Source organism: Biomphalaria glabrata, chromosome 8, assembly GCF_947242115.1.
Source record: "Biomphalaria glabrata chromosome 8, xgBioGlab47.1, whole genome shotgun sequence".
Classification (NCBI taxonomy): domain Eukaryota; kingdom Metazoa; phylum Mollusca; class Gastropoda; family Planorbidae; genus Biomphalaria; species Biomphalaria glabrata.
Genome location: NC_074718.1, coordinates 5120562 through 5140132, shown reverse-complemented (window position 1 = coordinate 5140132; position 19571 = coordinate 5120562). Strand labels below are relative to the sequence as shown.

The window sequence follows — 19571 nt, the reverse complement described above, 5'->3', positions numbered from 1 at the left end:
CAAAGAATTCAATTAATGATACTACTGAGACATTTTAAACAACTGAAGTTCATAAATATAAATGAAATCAGATTTGTGAGCTAGAAATTTACTACGAATACTAGATCTACTATTAAATTTCTTATTTAATAAGTAGATCTATCGTCTACGAAACTCAATTCCAACTTTTTAACTTTTGACCTTGGGGGCGTGTCTCGCCGGCTGAGCCAGCGTCAAGCTCTCTCATCACTTTTTCCATGTCAACCAATATTAGGTCGAAACAGCACAAAAAAATCATAATTTTCTTACGGTCAAACATACAGTCATAATTTATACACCATTAGAAATTTCTTTTAAAGTATTTTAATGATGTAATAACGAAAAATTTTTTTTATCAAAGATAATTTCTTTTTCGCCTCCCTATCAATGAGTATCAATAGGATTTGAGTGCACCGTCGTGACGTCACACAGAAATTCAGTGAAAATCTGACTGTTTTGGATGCGCAGAAAAATTATGTCACAAAAACATCAATTACTAAGTTATTCTTGCAAATAAAAAAAAAAGAATAATATATTCATTATCTATAAATCAAAACACATATTATATCAAAAATTGTCAAAACCATCGGAGTTACCCTTTAAGTGGTAAATATTAAAGTGGCTGGGGGGTGGGCAGTGCGAACGAGAATACGAAACGACCAATACACTCACGACCTAATAAAGATCTAAAGAATCATCTCTTGAGACAACTGACCAGACGTTAATCGCAATGACTTTGATTATTTATAATACAAGTTCGATCAATGATATAATATGTCAAGCACAAGTAATCAGGGGACTGAATGTCACCAGGGCCGACCTTAAGCTTAGGTAAACTAGGCTAAGGTAGACTACACTTTCATTAACGCATAATTCCATACTGGAATCTGCATTTGTTGCTCCATAACAAGTATCATTGTATTAACTCTGACGAACCAGTGTAAACTAGTTTAACATTATGTTCATCTTGTAGTTATCATGACAACTATTCTTGTAGGTTCATGACCCACAAATAATAAGAAGTTCATTAGAATCTAACTACAATACCCTGTGTGAACTAAAACGAAAGAGTTATATACTTTTGATAGGTGCACTATGTTTTGCATTGTTTCGGATGCTCCTTCAGATTAGAAGATAATTACATCCTAGCCCACAGCGCAGAACGACGGCGGGTGGAAGCGTAAAAGGTTCGAACCCGGGACATCGGGACCGAAGGTCCAGAGGGCATATCACACGACAATCAGCCCCCTCTCTGTACAGTCAATGATACTAGTATGTATTGTTTCTGTGTAATATCAACATATATGATTATTTGTTTTGTAGTCTATACACACTATTAAATGTCTTTAGTTGGAACAGGCAGCTTGAATATTCCTGGTCCATTGGTGAATTCGATGGGAGCCGCCTCTAAGTTTGTGTGATAACACAAACACTCATTGTATTCTTGTTAAACTCCATGATTGTTTTTATGTAATATCAACAACCTATTTCTGACACCATTAAAGTGTAATTAAAGTGTCTTTAGTTGGAACAGGTAGCTTGACTATTCCCATCCGTTTAGGCAATTGAAAATCTCTCCAGCTAGAGAATTCGTTGTTCAATGGGATATGACACGTGCTATTTACTAACAGCCAAGACAAAACTATTGATACCCGAGACATTCTGCTACATTTTACTTGCCTACAGTGTACTGCCATCAACGAGGAAGTGACGACTAAATGGAGAGTGGGCTTTGGGAAACTCAAGTGAATGGAAATGTGGAATAATTGACTATGATGTGGATCTACCAGAAACGGGATAGTCGGGCTTCCTCACACAGATCCACGATGCGACAGGGCTATCTTTTTATCTCCAGGGGCACACCCCATTGCCTCCACGGTCTCGTCCCGTTTCCACCCTGGGGCGCCGATCAACGACAGGTGTGTCTTCACGTGACCCTATCACTCATCATTACAAAATTATAATGAAGATATGGCAGTGGAGCCTGTTCCAGACGAAATGTGATTGAAAAGCGTATGCAACTTTTCCACAAATATTCGACTTTATACACACACAAGCACCCACCCCCCTCTTCGCTTTTTATTCACCCGCACACTCGTGGCGTTCTCTCACAGTCTTTTTTTTTTTAAAAGTTATTTCTTTCTTCGCTCTTCTTGTCCAGGTTCAATTAAGTGTAAACGGCTAGCGTCGTTCTCCCGTTGAATAGAGGAAGAGAGAGAATAGAAAGAACTTGGAACGTGTATAGCGAACGTGTGCTTCAGATTTTCTTATTTGATTTTGATATCTGATTTTATTACTTGTTCACATAGGGTTGATTGTCTGTATGTGTGTATCTAACATGTTTGTTAACATGCAAGAAAGTGTATAGGTAACCAGGATTTGGTTTTTCAAATTTGCATATTTAAAGGTGTCTGAAATAATATACTCGTATAGTAAAAGTAATATTAAACATGTATTTTTTATGTAATAAAAATAGTGCATAATTAAATGTAATCAAAGTAAAGGTAATAATGTAATTGTATAGTAATAGTACTAATATTGTTCGTATATTAAAAGCAACAATATACTTGCACGCTAAAGGGTATTTATTTTGAACGCTCATTCTGACATGGTTCAACCGCGAGCTACTGATTCTACTCAACGAATACATTGGATTATAAGTCCACAATTTCTTTGGGTTTATTTAGAGACACTTCATTGTAATGGACAACATCCTAATCAAACGCCCTAATAAAACATTCTAATAAAAACAAAAGTGAATGGATAGAGACAGACATTCTGATGCTAACATTGTAGTAAAGTCACAACCAAACATCAAGAGAGTTATCGTGTATTACAGGCTAGCTACACTCATTTTGTCTACTACGAAATAGTGCTAGATTGAAAAACTTGATCTGACCAAAGTAATTCATGAATACACAAAATGTCAACGGTTGAGAACGTACTTATAAACAAGGTTTGGTGAAATGATAAGCTAATTTAAATAGCATAATCTAGACTAGAGTTGTAGACGTAGTTATTTGAACCTATAGGTTTTAAACCTATAGATCTAGATCTTACGTCCTCCATTGGATATTTCTCTCTCTTCCTCCTCCTCCTTTCTCTCTCCCTCTCTTCTGTCTTGGAAGTAGATTTTTTTTTCTTAAAGAACTATAATGCCCCAATCAAAGCCTTATGATAAAACATCCCACATTCTTGGCCGCTATGTCACAGACCAAAGGGCCAGGGTAGGAAACAGCTTGAAAGAACTAAGGACAGAGAGCAATCTTTTTCAGCACCAGTCAGCCGTGAATCTCTTTAACAGTGAATGGAACAACGTAGCAAGTACTCTTTAGCATACACGCACACACATGCATTAAGATTGGACTGTATGGCAAGGGGCGCCCAATCTTTTCATTCATACATACTGTTGAGACTAATAGCCGGCTTTGGTGGTGGAAGGGGCGTCCCAACCCCCCCCCCTCACCCCTCCGCACGTACACACTGTGATAAAGAAGGTCATTTTTTCTGTTCCCCCTTTCCCCCACTACGTGAAGGTCGATAACTACATCTTAGGTCCTCCACCCCATCCCCTGCCAACTCGTTTTAATGGTTACAGCTTCATGCAAATCAGATTCTTGATTTCTCCAGACTATGCAGACACTAAATGTGAACATTAGGCTTGGTCTATATATTGACAGCAATGATTGACTAGATAGATGAACTCTATAGAGAACAGGGAATAAAGAGAGCAGGAAGGGAAGTACTGACTTAACAGACAACAGACTCGTGTAATGATGGATTGTTTTAGACATTAGACGACGTTAAGAAGAGAGGGTAGTTTCTGTATATACACCGCTAGGGCTAGTGATGGGCACTTAGACTAAATTTAAAAAGTTAACTAAAACTTTCAACTAAAATGAAGTACTTAAACTAAAAAGTTTATCACCAATTTCAAAAGATAGTTAAACTAAACTAAAAATAAATAAAATTAAACTATAATAACTTTTTATAACTTTTTTTTAAGGGGGGGGGTTGATCCAGACCTAACTAATCATCCGTCTGTATGCCTATGGTTCGATCTAATTCTTTTAACATTGTAAAAATATTTCTCCATATTAATAAGGAAGATGTTTCCTACCTAAACGTTATTGCACAATAAAATTGGAAGAAAAAAAAAGGTGTCTAAATAAAAATATGTGTGCTTGTATTTTTGCCTTGAATTAAAACTTTATCTTATAAAATACAGACGTTACTTCAAAAAAGATGATGATTACATCCTCATTAGAAAAGAAGGGTGCTTTACTTTTATTTTGTAAAATTATATTTACTTATTACATAACGGAAAATCCTACTTTTACCGGTAAAGCTTACAATCGTATTAAATTAGATAAATAAATATATATAGAGAATTTCACATTTAGATCTAGTAACCTTAGTGTAATTTATATTACTGTCCGCTGGTACTGAATTAACTTTATATAAGTATAGTGAAGTGTACTTGAATTACAAAATGTATTTTGATAGTATTACAAGTTGGCATGACTCAAAGCTGTTAGTTCGTTTCGTTTTATCCTAGTTTCATTTTTTTATCTCGACAACAGGTTGTTGTTTTTTAAAAACAAATGTCGAAGTGTGCTCCCTTATGTTATAAATACTCTATTTTGACCTCTGAAGATGGTTGACACAGAGATCAACAATAAACTAGACATTTATATATCTATTCTTCTTCATATGTTGGAGAGTTCAGATGACTAGACCAATACATCAGATGAACTGCGAATGACTCTCCATATAGTTTTCTTTTTATAGGGGTGTTTTGGGGCCAGTGTTTTGTTCGGGCCTCTTGGTAAAGTGCAGTTTTGAAGGACATGGTCAGCATTCTCTGATGACTCCATAAGGACAGATTTAACTAATTCCAATTTTGAGCTTCCGGAACATATATCAAGCGGGGCTGTTGGGAAAGTGGACAGAACCACTAGAACCGGAAAATATTGAACAGTGGGACAGTACCGGTGGAACTTGGGGAAGAGTAACTAGGTACAACAATAAAACAGTATTTCAATCTTTGTCTATCTAATGTCTGCTCTAAATTAACATTCCTGGCTTTGCACAAAGTCAGGAGGTATGCCTCTACAGTTAGCCTAGTTCTGAGAGAACGCGAGTACAACTTTCGTGCTCACACTCAATGCATTGCAATGTAAGTGTTGGTAGTTCGCGCGTGCATGTGTGTGTGTGTGTGTGTGCAATGTGGTCGTGGGAGCAACACAAACGAAGGGTGCACACTTCTTGGTCCAGGGATGGGCGCGGTGTTGGGGGAGGGGAGTAAACATGGCGACCAGAACATCCCCCCGTTGGACTCCGGGCAAGATTTGCGTGTGAGTTCTAATTGAAAAGGATCTTTCTGGGGACTGACAAAGAACCGGACAAGGGGAGGGAACCCGCTCGACTTGTTTGAATGGCCTTGACACACTTGTTTTGGGATGTCAACGATTAACTTGAACTGAACCACCAACGTAATGGTCGGACATGGCCTGTTTCAACACAGACGCAAAGTTGAACGAAGCTAAAGATAGCAGAATAACCAATGTAGGGTTTACGTACATGCTATAAGGCCGCCATTTTTCAAATCCGAGTGAGCTTGTTATAAATAATGTTTTAATTAAAGATGTATTATTTCATCATCTAGGCCTACATACTTTTTATTGTATATCAATTAAAACCCTTAGGTAACCGAGAATCACATTCAGCACATACATATATCTGGAATTATACAAAGGCCCCATATCTGAAGTAGCTTAAAGCCTAAGCAAGTCTAAATACAGTCCTGGTGATAGGAATCTTATAGAATAATAATAAATATATTGCATGCATATAAATTCAGCTTTGAGGCTCTGAAACTAGATCCCCGTCTAAGTTATACAAATTTATCAAAGATTTATGTAGAGTTGTGTTGTTTTTTTTAAAGGCTTTCTTACCTGCTGAGTTGTCACTCTTTGTTCATTGTTGAAGATTTCGGCAGCTATTATATCCACTGTTAAGGTGTCAGATCGCAGAGCCTCCCTATTGATGTCCAAGGCTGTTGTTATTACTCCACTGGATCTACCGATGGTGAAGAGACCCCCTTGGTCGATGCCAGAGGCAGAGACTCTTCCGATGTAGTAGCTGACAGCCTGGCCCTGGGAGGATTCCGCCACCACCCTCATCACTGTGGTGCCAACCCCACTGTTCTCCAGGACGGTGCCAGAAGTGGGGGTGCTGGACAAAAATCTAGGGCCATTGCTGTTGCTGGTGTAGACCAGAAGGGTCACCGAGACAGTTGACGACTTCGGCCCCAGAGCGTCATTGACACCACCATCTGTGGCCACAACTAATAAGGAGTAGACCTGTGGAGACTGCGGCAAGGTACTATTCAGGGATATGGTCCCGGTTTGTTGATTTATTCCAAACAACACCTGCTTTGGGCCAGCAAAATTATATGTTACCTTTCCATTGTCTCCAGAGTCTTGGTCGGTTGCTGTTACAGAGGCTATAGTGTTGCCACTGGAGGAACTAAAGGGAACCATGAAAACAGAAGCCGACTGAAACAGCGGGGCATTGTCATTGGCATCCTGCACAATTATTGTTAGAGATTTCTCCGCAGTCTTTCTGTTGGCTATCACCTTATCTTGGTCAATTGCTTGAATGGTCAGTTTAAAAGACTGATAAGTCTCACGGTCAAGTGGTCGGCTGAGAGTTATATCCCCAGTTGATGCATTAATAGTGAAGTAGTATCCAGATGGACTCTGCTTGTAAAGGCTGTATAGAACTCTACCATAATCTCCAGAGTCCTTGTCCACAGCACTGACCGCGGCTATCCTGGTGTTGACCGGAACCGTCTCATTAAAATAAAACTGGGTGAAACCATCAGTAAAGGCAGGAGCATTGTCATTGGCATCAATAACATGGACTGCAAACATCCGGGCCACAGACAGTGATGGGAATCCCAGGTCGGACAGTGTGATGTTAAGTGAATGCTCACCATGCGTAGGTGACTCATAGTCCAAGCTCCTGACCAAAGTCAGCTTCCCAGAATAGATGCCCAGAGACAAGGCGTCATCATAATTACCAGAGACAATGTCATATCTGATTGTGGCACTTATACCCATATCCTTGTCAGTGCCTGAGAATGTGGTCAGAACCTCCCCAATGCTGGTGGTTTCTGATATGCTAATACTGGACAGAGTGTCATTGGCAAATTCTGGAGCATTGTCATTGTAGTCCAACACATTGATGTTAAGCACTGTTGTACTCTCAAGTTGCTTGGGAGCCCCTGTGTCTGTGGCCTTCACTGTCAGCTTGTACTGGTCCACTTGCTCTCTGTCCAGTGCTGCCTTCAAGAAAAGCTGCCCAGTTGCAGCGTTTATGCCAAACTTTCCAGCATCGTTGCCTTTTATGATAGTGTAGGAGACAACAGCATTGGCCCCTTCATCTGCATCAACAGCAAGGAGAGTGTAGATGACATCATTGACATTGCTGTTCTCTGACACCCCAATAGTAGAATCTGAAGCTTGCACAAACACTGGAGGGTTGTCATTGACATCCTGGACATGAACCCTGATACTGGCTTTGGTCTGCAGCTTTGGTATCCCGTTGTCTGTAGCATAAATATCAAAAACATAGTAGGAGAGATTTGTGGTCTTCATCAAATATTCCCTATCAAATGATATTTTTGAGTAGACATTGCCCAGAACTGGATCAATAGTGAAATTAACATTGATATCTGCCAACGAGTACAGAATTTCTGCATTACGGCCAATGTCCAGATCATCAGCTTTTACAGTGCCAAGGTAAGTCTTGGCAATTTGGTTCTCAAGGATGTAAAAATCAAAAACATCTTTGGGGAACTGTGGTTTATTATCATTGACATCTTCAACATAGACTGTGATGTTGACAGCAGAGCTGCGAGGTACTTCACCGTTATCCTGGACAACTACCATCAGAGAGTACATGGCCTTTGACTCCCTGTCCAGGTTATGGGCCACGTAGAAGGAACCATCAGGAAATATGCCAAATTTTCGATCTTCATTGCCTCTCACAATACTGTAGCTGAGAGCTGCGTTTTGACCTTTGTCCCCGTCAGTGGCAGATAAAACCTTGACCACATTATTGACAGGCTGAGATTCCGGGAGAAAGAGCTCTATGCTGTTGTCTGGGAATAGAGGGGTGTGGTTGTTGACATCCACAACAGTGACAACAACTGACATGGAGCTGGACTTGTGCACAGACCCTGCATCAGTGGCAGTGACTGTTAGAGTGACAGAGGTCTTGGGCATGTGGTTACTCGGCTTGGCAAGGTAGATGATGCCTGTGCTGGAATTGATGCTGAACACCTGGTTGGTGTCCTCTGTAGAGGTCAAGGTGTAGCTCAACACCATGTTGTTCCCAGCATCTTTATCCATGGCCTGGGCAAAGAAGACATTCTGACCCACAGGCCAGTTCTCCATTACAGTTGCCTCGGTTGTCTCTGTCACAAATATGGGTGCATTGTCATTCAAGTCAGTCACAGTTATTGATACCTTCCTAGAACTGATCTTATCATTGTCACAGGCTATCACAGTAAGATTGTAATCAGATCTCTCTTCCCTGTCCAGGGCAAGCAACGTTGTAATTATCCCAGAGGAAGAGCCTATTGTGAAAACACCAAGAGGGTCACCCCCTGTTATGGCATAGGTGATTGTCCTGCCAGAAGTGGACACTGCACCAACACTGCCGATGGTCCTTCCAATCTGTGGCATCTGTTCTCCATTGTCTTCTTGCACTGTAAATGAATATGAGTTGCTGTTGAAGTTTGGTGCAATACTGAGAACATTGATCACAATGACATTAACAATAGCATCTGTTTCAGATGTCAAGTCTCCACCATCTTTAGCAGTAATAGTAATCTTGTAAGGCTGTTTGTTTAAGACTCTTGATGTGGATATAACCCCAGAATCTGGGTTAATTTTAAAGCTGTTGAAGGAATCAACCATTGTGTAGGTCACTTTGGCATAGTCCCCCATGTCATTGTCAAAAGCAAATACTCTAGTGATTTGTAGTCCAGCAGGGTCATTATCAAAGACATTGATATAGTAATCTTTGGGTGAGAACTTGGGACGATTATCATTAACATCCTTGATGGTCACCTCAATTGTAGCTGTGGAGGACAACGGTACAGGGCCTTTATCACTGGCCAGTATTTTTATAATGTATTGATCTTTCTGCTCTCTGTCAAAACTTTTAAGGGCCATAACTTTTCCAGTGGGCTGCACACTAAAGTAATTGGGGTAGCGGTTTTGTGTGTCACGATGGATAAAATATTCAACAGTCCCATTAACACCACTGTCCAGGTCATTGGCCTTGACTGTAATGACCTCAATGTTGGGGGGTAGATTTTCTTTCAGCTCGGTTTTGAAGTTGGTCTGAGTAAATCTGGGGATGTAGTCATTCTCATCCATTATGTCTATCACTAGGGTGGTAAAGTTGAACTTGGGCTCTGAACCACTGTCATGACATGAGATGTTCAAAGTGACCTGGACTGACTCCTCGTGGTCGATAGCAGAGACTGTGGTGACCAAACCTGTTGTTGAATCAATGGAGAACCACCCTAGAGGTTCATTTCCTGATGCTATTTCATAAGTCAATTCGGCATTAATCCCTTCATCTTTATCACTTGCTCTGATGCTTGCCACATAGGAGAACGGTCTGGCATACTCACTTATGCTAGCTTTGTAGTTTTGGTATTCAAACTCTGGACTGTGGTCATTGGCATCATTCACTATGATGATGATGCTAGATGTAGAGCTTCTTGGTATTATTCCATTGTCCACTGCCTTGAATGTAATGTTAAATCTGTCTATGGTTTCACGATCCAGTGCTTTGGCTATAAGTGTGATGCCATAACCGGTCAGAGGGATAAAGCTAAAGTAGCCGCCTTCATTACCATGTATAATGGTTAGATTAGTCTCACTATTTCTACCACTGTCTGCATCAGAAACACTTATGGTGAAGACTACGTCATTTACTTTGGCATTTTCATCTACATTCACAATAGATATTTCAGAATCTCCACCTTCTTTGAAAAATCTGATGACTGGATCGTGGTCATTTTCATCCAGGACTTCTATGTAAAGGTAAGCCCGTCCTGTGAGTGGAATAAGCCCCATGTCAGTGGCCTCAATGACAACAAAGCAGCTGTTGGGATTGCAGGGGTCAGTGGACCTGGTGCACTTCATTGTACATTTCAGAGGACTGGACACTGTTCTGATCACACCAGTGTTCTGATCAATGGTGAACTGCTTCGTATCATCCTCCAGCCAGTATACTATCTGACCATTTAATCCCAGGTCTGGGTCTGTCGCCTCAGCCCGAAACACAGAAGTCCCAACAGGAGCATTTTCATTCACCTGAGTTTTATATTGGCTCAAATCAAACGCAGGTGTGTTATCGTTGACATCCAGGATCTCAACATAGATAGTTGTGTATCCATATCTTGGAGGTTTACCTCCATCCTTGGCAGAAATGTTGAGCTCATAGTGGTCAAGCTTCTCCCGGTCAAAGTTTTCCGTACCATTCTTAGCAATGTACAGGATTGATGGTAATCCAGAAAAATCTAAACGGAACAACCCAGCAGCATTACCACTAACTATACTGTAAGTAATTGTTCCGTTGTCTCCTGCATCAGGGTCAGTTGCCGTCAATATGCTTTTCCTACCTTCCTGAATATCTTCTTGGAAAGAGATGTTTTGGTTGCCTGACTGGGAATCGAATTTCGGAGAATTGTCATTGATATCCAAGACTGTGATGACAACAATAAACGTAAATGCCTTGTCTTGAGAATTGTTAGGTCGACCTGAAGCCAGTAGTCGAAAGACAGGGTTTGAAAGCACATCTCGGTCAATAACCACAGTAGTCCTTACTGTTCCAGTAAGAGACATCTGGAACAGGTTGGTCTGATCCTGAAATGAGTAGTTGTAGCTGGGGGTAGCACCCACCTCACCGACAACAGTCCCTATGGGGGACTCCTCAACCACTGTCATGTTTATGGTGCCTGGGCCTTGACCTTGGGCAAACACAGCCAGAAAATGTATAAGAATGACATATGCTGTATGGTTGAGGATCACAAAACTTGTCAGGCTAATCTGATACATCTTGGCTGCCATGTGAGTTGTGTAACATTGATTCATTAATTCCTACTACCTATTCCATGTTTTTAAGTGGAAGTAGTCATCCCAAATTCAGCCTAAAGCTGTTTATAAGTACATCGTAGTCATCCCAAATTCAGCCTAAAGCTGTTTATAAGAACATCTGGAAGGAAATTTTAAAAAAGAAAATATTAAAATGAAGCAAATGTTTGGGATTAACTTAAGCAATGTAGTTAGATCTGTCTTTAAAACAGATTTTCTATTGATTGTTTTCCAAATTATCAGTGCCAGAAAAGGATTATCAGTTCATAATTTTTTAATAATAATTTTAAAAAAAAAACAGCCTAGATTTCTTAAAAAAGATGTTGATTTTTTTTTTTGTAGGAATGCTTAAATTAGTCATTTAGAATGATTTTGTTTGTTAATGGTTCTTTGCTTTGTTTTGAAAATCAAGATACAAGGAAAGCTAAAATTATTATATTCAAGGAATTCAATTACCAGAGCAATAAATCTTAATTTTTTTTTATGAAATGTTCTGCATAAAAGGTAGTTTATACTAGAAAACTATAAACAGTGTTACCCAAACTTTTTCCTTAACAGAACACTTCGAACATTCTAAGTATTAAGCAGAACACTTTGCTTATTTTTTTAGAGGAACAATTCACGTGGTGGCCTACTAGTTAACTATTTCAGTAGTTATCAGTAGTTTGTGGAACACCTATTCAAGCCTTGCTGAACACATTTTGGGAAACACTGCTATAAACAATTGAATTGTAAAGGCACCTGTTTAGTAATATTTTTTTTATAGTTGCAAGTAAGTCATTCAGTGATTATTTAAAAAAAAATCTTTCAAACAATTTTTGTTTATATAGATTCTTTTTTTTTTATTTTTTTTTATAACTTTAAATCTTACAGAGATAATAAAAAAAAATTATAGTTCTTTCTTACTTAATCTTACTTTCTCTTTGGTTCTAACTGGTGTATGAATGTGGGTTGGGTTTATTAGTTTCTGTTTGTGTGTTTTAATTTAGACTATCAACATCTCACTAATGACACCCAAAATATAGCAAAATGTTCAAGTTTTATAATATTTATTAATATTATATTTTATAATATTTCTTGCACTATCTTTAGTACAGTACTGATCTCGATCTATATTATAATTATATATTAAAAGTTAAAAAAGAAACTTTGAGATTATTCAAAACTATTAGAGTTTCAGTCTAAAATACTATCAATATTCAATAAACATAGGCCTAGATCTAGATTAAGTTAATTAATTATAGATCTAGATCTAGTTTCAAGTTGTAGATAAGTAGATTATATTATAGATCTAGATTCTAAAAAATAGAATCTAGTCCTAGATCTAGATCTTTCTTTTTTTCTTGACTTATGATATTATCTTTTTAGTATTATTAGTATTAGATAGATCTATAGACTCTAGAATCTACAATGTATCTTCCACTTATATAGTAGTTATAGTAGACCACTAGATTATATTAGCCTAATAATTAGGATCTTAAATTTAAACAGATTTCTAGATCTAGATCTAATCTAGAACTACACACCAAAAGGCTAAGATATATTTAATATAGAGAATCTATATATAATATATATATATATATATATAAAATATAGAGAGAGAGTCTAGAATCTATATATAGACTAGTATAGACTCTATGTCTATATATCATATATAATTATATTATATAGACTATATTATATATATATATATATATATATATATATATATATATATATATATATATATATATATAATCATAAACTGATAATCTAGACTATAGATCTTTAATAAAGATTCTTTATTTTAATAAATTGTATAATTAATGATTAGAATAGATCTAATCTATATTAATCTAGATGTATAATAGAATATTATAATTATATATTAATTATCTAGATTACTAGACCTAGAATCTAGATCTAGATTCTATTCATTGTTTTAGTATTGGTAAGTCTATAGTACTATAAGTATAGACTAGTATAGAGTATAATAGAGGATATAGATCTAGTAGTAAGTAGTAGAGCTGAGTCTATAATATTTTTAATATGATAGTCTAATTTATTAAATAAAAAAATGGCAAAATAAATTATGATTAAATTAGACTACAATCTATCTAGATTACTGACTAGATCTATAAATAGATAATATAGATAGATCTAGGTCTAGACTCTAAGATTCAGATTGGCTTATCATCCTTATTATGCCTTAGTAGACAACAAAAATCTATCTGGAGCCTAAAGCGGTATTTGTAGCTTAGCGGGTCCCCTCGCTACCCACACTATCTGATTGAAATGCAGAGCCCAAAGCTATTTTGGCTTTGGCGTGAGAGAGCTCTCTACACTCTAGACCCCCTAAAAAAAAAAACATCACCCATGGCATTCCGACACGAAATAGCGAAAATCCATTAGATTAAGATGAAATAGATCCATATATAAGAAATAAAACTTTTGAAACTCACTTAGTAGTCGTTGTTTGTGTTATTATCCAGAACTTTGACACTAGATAATACCTGTGTCATATGTGTTAACCACACAGGTAACTGGAATCGGCCATGGCCGTTAGTGTTATCGCTTGAACGTTTGCTCCCACAGCACACATTCACTCGGCTGAACCCAAGCGTTTCGGGAACGCGTGTGACGTCACGTAAGCCCCGCCTCCGCAGACGATGAGTGACTGACTGGTAACCATTCAGACGACGAGAGAGAGCGAAAGAAGAACAAGTCAACCTTTGTTGACAATTTTGTTATGTTTTAGACTTACATATTAGAACATATTAAAGATCTGTTCTAGAATCTAGATCCATATGTTATGTGTTAAAAGATCTAAACTCCGTAAAGGCAAATTTTATCTGTCTAATTGCGATGGACCTTTAGGCCTTTGACGAGAATCGCCACTAAAAATTAGGGCACTAGCAGAAGACAAGATGGAGTGAGGAGTATCGGCGAGGCAAAGGCGGTACCAGATTTTTTTTTTAGTGGGGGTGGTATATCCTAACGCATCAGTGTGCTTGCACATTTCATAATTACAAGTTATTTTTCAATAACTGACATCAGAAAATTGGATCGCACTGGCGATTTTATGTTAAATGATAATACAATGTGCGGCAGCTCCTATTGGGGCAAATAAAAAAATTAATCACATAAAACGAAATAAATACAGAACTAAAATTTAAAAATAATAATATCAAAATAGCGTGTAACTATTGTGAAGAAAATTTAGAGTAACCTGCTCAAAACTTGTCTAGACTCCCATTCACTTCACCTATTCAGGCTGTCCGTTAGTCTGTCGGACCGTTGGGGCACCATACATGACCTCTCGAACGTCTCTTTCCATTTTTCTTTTGGCAGGATTAGTCTCTTTCATTGACAGGCCTGTGATCGTCCGTCCATTCCTTGACCTTCCCCTCACATCTCTTCTTTGAACTCTCCGTCTCCCCCCTAGTACGGTTTCCTCGGAGAAGAGACTTTGCGATCCCTGAAGATGATCGGATCTCGTGATATCTCGTACAATCTTAGCTTGCGTTTTTTGACAATGGTCAAGAAATTAAGATTATTTGGCATTTTTGATTATTTTAGCCTACATTGTGTTTATTTACAGCGATGTCAGTGATAGGTAAATTGAGCTTTCACTTAATTGTGTGCATTAAGTTAACACAAGCACCTACAGGTTATTTCAACGCGCTACATATCACACAATCTGTAACTAATACTATAGTTTATAGTTTTCGAGAATAATCTCTCACATGACGCAATGAAAAGTGGCCTGAGTTAACAGTATTCGGATGGAGGTTGCAAGCTTTGAGCACACATCATTACTATATGAGGCCAGCTTCCTCAATATCTAAATGTAATTATCTTCTTTTTTGAAGTGACGTCTGTATTCTGTAAGATAAAGTATGTCATTTGGTGATTGTGGTACTGGTTGGTTGATGAAAAGTGCTCATTTATCAATGACGTCATTAAACAAGCGATTTGTCTGTATTGTATCATACAAACAGGTAAAAGTAACACAGTTTTTCATCAGCGTGTCACCAACCATAAGTTCCAACAAAAATAGCCCCCCCCCTTTTTTTTCCCCTTTTCCCTTTAACTCTTTCATTCCGTAATTATTTTTCACGTTCCGATGGCATTATTCATTTTACTCATTTGTGTTTCACTACCCTGTTATGATTAAACTTCAATAATTTTTTTGTATGTAATCTGGAAATGTTGTATTAGGTATATACTTATAGAAGAATGCATGCTCTTTTTATATAACACAAATTAAAGTTTGTAAAATCAAACATTTATTTTATTTAATGGGGTCAAATCAAGGTTGGTATCGTCAGTTAGGAGTGAAAGAGTTAAGTAGGGGCTAGGGTACTTTTGAATTAGGACCTTCTCACCTAGCTACTCTATTGTTTCTGTGAGCAATGCAATACAGTGATCGAAAGAGAGAGAGAGAGAAAAAACGTAGAAAAAGCAGTATGAAGACATGCGGTGGCGATATAATGAAAGCTTAAGAAAATGAAAATAGGAAGATTGGTAGAGATTTTGAAATTAGTAGACTAAATCATAACTGGACTACAAGCAAAAGAGTTTAGAAATTTCATTTTATAGTGCTGAAAAGTGCAAAAATACTAATAGGATATGGACATATCATGTAACTATGGGTATACTTTATTAAAGCGCTTCGCTTATCTGTACTTTCTTACTCTGTACCGGATACACCAAATGACTTGTTATTTATAGATTCTCCTCAATGTTTGAAAATCTCTAATTTAACATATATGCTTTTTTATAGTGTAAAAATACCTTTTTTTTAAGGGGGGGGGAGGGGTAGTTAAATTATTTTTGAGTTAAGCCCTATCGACCCAATCTCCAGCCGTGTCATACAAGAAAACCGACCAGGTGAGGCAGGCTTTTGATCTCTAGCTGGACATTGTTAAACCCTGTCGGACGAGGCTCAGACCGGCTACCTGTTACACGGCTGTTACATCTGTTACGCATTATCGGATTCGCCTATTGTACACGACAGCACAAAGAACTTGAGGGCCATGTATTTACACTCTACTGACAACCGCCAGAAGTAATTTTGACCCCTGGCCACGGTCTTTTCGGCGCTATGATCCGATTGTCCAGCCAGCGTCTGTTTCCAGTGGTCGGTAGAAGCAGTTAGCGTGAACACGTTATTTTCACACTAATTTCCGGTCTCTTCTGCTACATGAAAGCGATACCCCTCCCCCCTCCTTTTTGTTACCGCCCAAGCCAACTCTTTATTCCCATATTTTGTCTTTGGGACGACAACCATCGCTCGAAAGGGCACATTGCGCCACAACCATTAGGGGCCCTCGTAAGAAAAAAATAAATATATATATATATAAAGGCACCTATATCTCTAAATAATGTAGAAGTTTTTTCCCCTTTTCGATATCAAACAAAATAATTACCGGTGATTACCAATAATTAATGGACTTAAAGTACAATAAAGTACCCCTTTCAGACCTTGCGATCTATAGGGCAGATGATGTAAAGGTTATCTGCTTCTGTGACCGACGGTTAACGACCAACCGCCTTTACTTTTCCCCAACTAATGTCAGGTACCCATTAGAGCTGGTTGGACTCAGAGGCGCCCTCAGGATCTCGAAATTAAAAAATTCCAGTTTTCACCAGGATTCGAAGGATAGTGCTACTTTGATCCGAGAATTAGTGTGTGAGAAATCATGTATTCAAAATTTTTTAGTGTGAGTATATTTAGCTATCCTTTGCTTTGTAAAAAAAAATTAATTAAAAAGAAAACATTTGTGTTACATTTAGATGGTTCAAATTCTTACATAATTGTACTTTGCCACCTAGGAATGGTTATCGTATATTTATATTATATTTATATCGTTATATATCAATAAGCCTTCCTTCGGGGAACAGTACCAGGAAGAAGATGAAGAGGAAGACAGATAAAACAATGGGAAGACAACATCAAAGAATGGATAGGCCTGTCAGTGAATGAAATTCTATCCAAGTCAAAGGACAGAGAGGAATGGAGAAACACGGTTGACAGTTCTTGTGGGGTGTCTCAATTGTCCTATTGAGGAATAGGTGAAGGAGATATTTGTCACAAATAGACCTTTGACCCTTCACAAGATATAACACTATGGTGTTCGTCTTAATTCTATAGTCTGAAATATATGCAAGTTAGGTAACTCTTCAAATTGTTTTATACGGCGTTTTATTAAACAAGGGCACGTTGGATTTTAAGTAACAGAAACAAAAATAATTTATAATAAAAACAAAAGAATAAATCAATCGTAAGCACAACACTAAGTACAAATATTTTCTTCTAAATTCTAAATATAATCTTATAATCCTTCGTTCTTAATATGCTATAAACATGTAAATGTTACGAACAATTTTTAATGTATTGTAATAACTGAAGGGAGGCAACTACACAGAACAGCAGTGTCTGTTTACACGAAGACATGACAAACACATAGGACATCTGTCTTGAACACATCATCTTCATATCGGCTCCAGACGTGGGCGGAAATCGTTCTCTCTTCTCTCTAATGTCAACATTCTTCCAAGTCTAGTCACTAATAGTGCGCACCTTCTGCACTGTCTTGGATGGTGGTGTGCAAGGCGGGGTTATAACAGTGTTTATGTATTCTCAAATTGTAATATATTACATATGGAAATGTGTGCATAAAGAATTGGACAATATTTCATTATCGGTTGTTTAAGTGATTGTTATTTATTTTTTAAATATTTAGATATCTTTTGACTAGTTATAAAACATGAACCAAATGTATGATTTGACAATACCTTCGACACATAAATTAGTAACAAAATGATGCTGTTTCATAGTAATTTAATTCCTCTATATATATATTGGAGGACACAGAGTCCCATCAATAAACAAACCCTCTGCCCTTACTTTCAAAGGATTAATAAAAAGGAAAATTCATTACTGTTATTTAAAAAAAATTATTTTGGGTAACTTGTAGTTACAGATTGCAATAGTCTGGTTCGAAATGTTTATGTACGTGTCAAGTAAAGAGAGACAATCGCTTCTCAAATTGTAAAGGGAGATAATTTAAAAAAGGGCATATAAAGATGGATGCCAATGATTTACGCTCTGTAAACCTTGCTGTTAAGATACCTTTATAATTGAGTAGTGTCGTAGCTATGGTAGTGGGGGCCTTAACATGAGTGTTTCAATTTTTTTTTACATTAAATATTAAATATTACGCCATTATCTCATGTCATAATGTAGAATGTCAAAATGCATTGGCCCCTAAAGAGGTCAAATCCCCCAACCCCTGAGCCCCCAAACGATGGCTAATTCCTAGCTACGCCACTGTAATTGAATCTATAACAACTAGAGTAATAACTTGCGTACGTACGAGCACTGGGAGGTTTGTTAGTTTGTGTAAATAAGATGATACATAGTACCACGAATACTGTGGCTTGATGACGTAGAGTCAGGTCTACCACAGCTCAAAGTCCTGGCATGGAGACGCAAAGCTCAGGATGGACTAGACTGGAGACATGTGTTAAAGCAGGCCAGGGCTCCCTCCACGGGCTGTAGCGCCACTGGGTTGGATGGATAGATGATGCTTAGTGTAACGATCATTTCTATTTGATTTCTAGATGTCAAGATGTTTTGATGTTACGATAAGACTGTGGTGATCAGACAATATGTTTTCGATATTCTAATTTAGTGTAGATTTCTATTTTAAACATTTACTGAACATCAAAATAATATCGTCATGCCGAAGATTCAATTGCAAAATATTAATTCAAACAACGAAGATTCTGTAACAATTAATACAAAGCTTTAACTCTCTCTCCGTAATTATTTACCACATTCTGCTGGAATCAACGCTGGTATCGTCAGTTAGGAGAGAAAGAGTTAATTCTGGAACTAGGAGTCACTTAAATAAAATATACACACTGTGCCCTCATTATAATCTTGAATCCGGGACTTCCGGTACCCAGCTACGCATCTTTTAAGAACATTTTCTTCCTTTTTCTGTAAGTGCTCGTAAGAAGGAGCCCCATCCAAAGTTGGACATTGTATCTATGTATTATTGATCTACACAATGGCAGAACTAAGATACCAAGGTTATTCAGGTAAGTAGGCCTTATTAATATGAATTAATTTCTTAAAAAGAAACAATTAATTAATGAAATATAATTTAGTTATAAATAAATAAATAAAAGGGACCTCTCTTTCTAGTAAATTTAAAATTACGTTTAGTTAATATTTATTTTATGCAAAATAGATTTTTAAAAAGTGATTGGGCAATTTAAACACAAAAAATGTTACTACTACTGTATATGTGAAGTCTTTAAATCTATTTCAGAAGTTCTTATGTTAAAAAAATAAAATCAAAAAGATTACCTGGCAGC

At 37.4% G+C, this 19571-nt stretch overlaps 1 protein-coding gene across 3 annotated transcripts in view; it reads right to left on the bottom strand.

The window, feature by feature from the left end:
• Window positions 1–13799, bottom strand: part of LOC106057322 (cadherin-related tumor suppressor-like) — a 157680-nt gene extending 143881 nt beyond the window's left edge. Inside the window, exons 1-2 of one of the 3 annotated variants that reach the window (XM_056039228.1) lie at window positions 13643–13799; window positions 5976–11322 (exon numbers count right to left, since the gene is read on the bottom strand). In XM_056039228.1, the coding sequence (XP_055895203.1) occupies window positions 5976–11201 (5226 nt within the window). In that variant the 5' untranslated portion in view covers window positions 11202–11322; window positions 13643–13799. Of the gene's footprint in view, window positions 1–5975; window positions 11323–13310; window positions 13430–13554; window positions 13573–13642 lie in introns of those variants that run through there. The other 2 variants (XM_056039229.1, XM_056039230.1) reach the window with 2 other exon arrangements.
• Between the last annotated feature and the right edge of the window lie 5772 nt (window positions 13800–19571).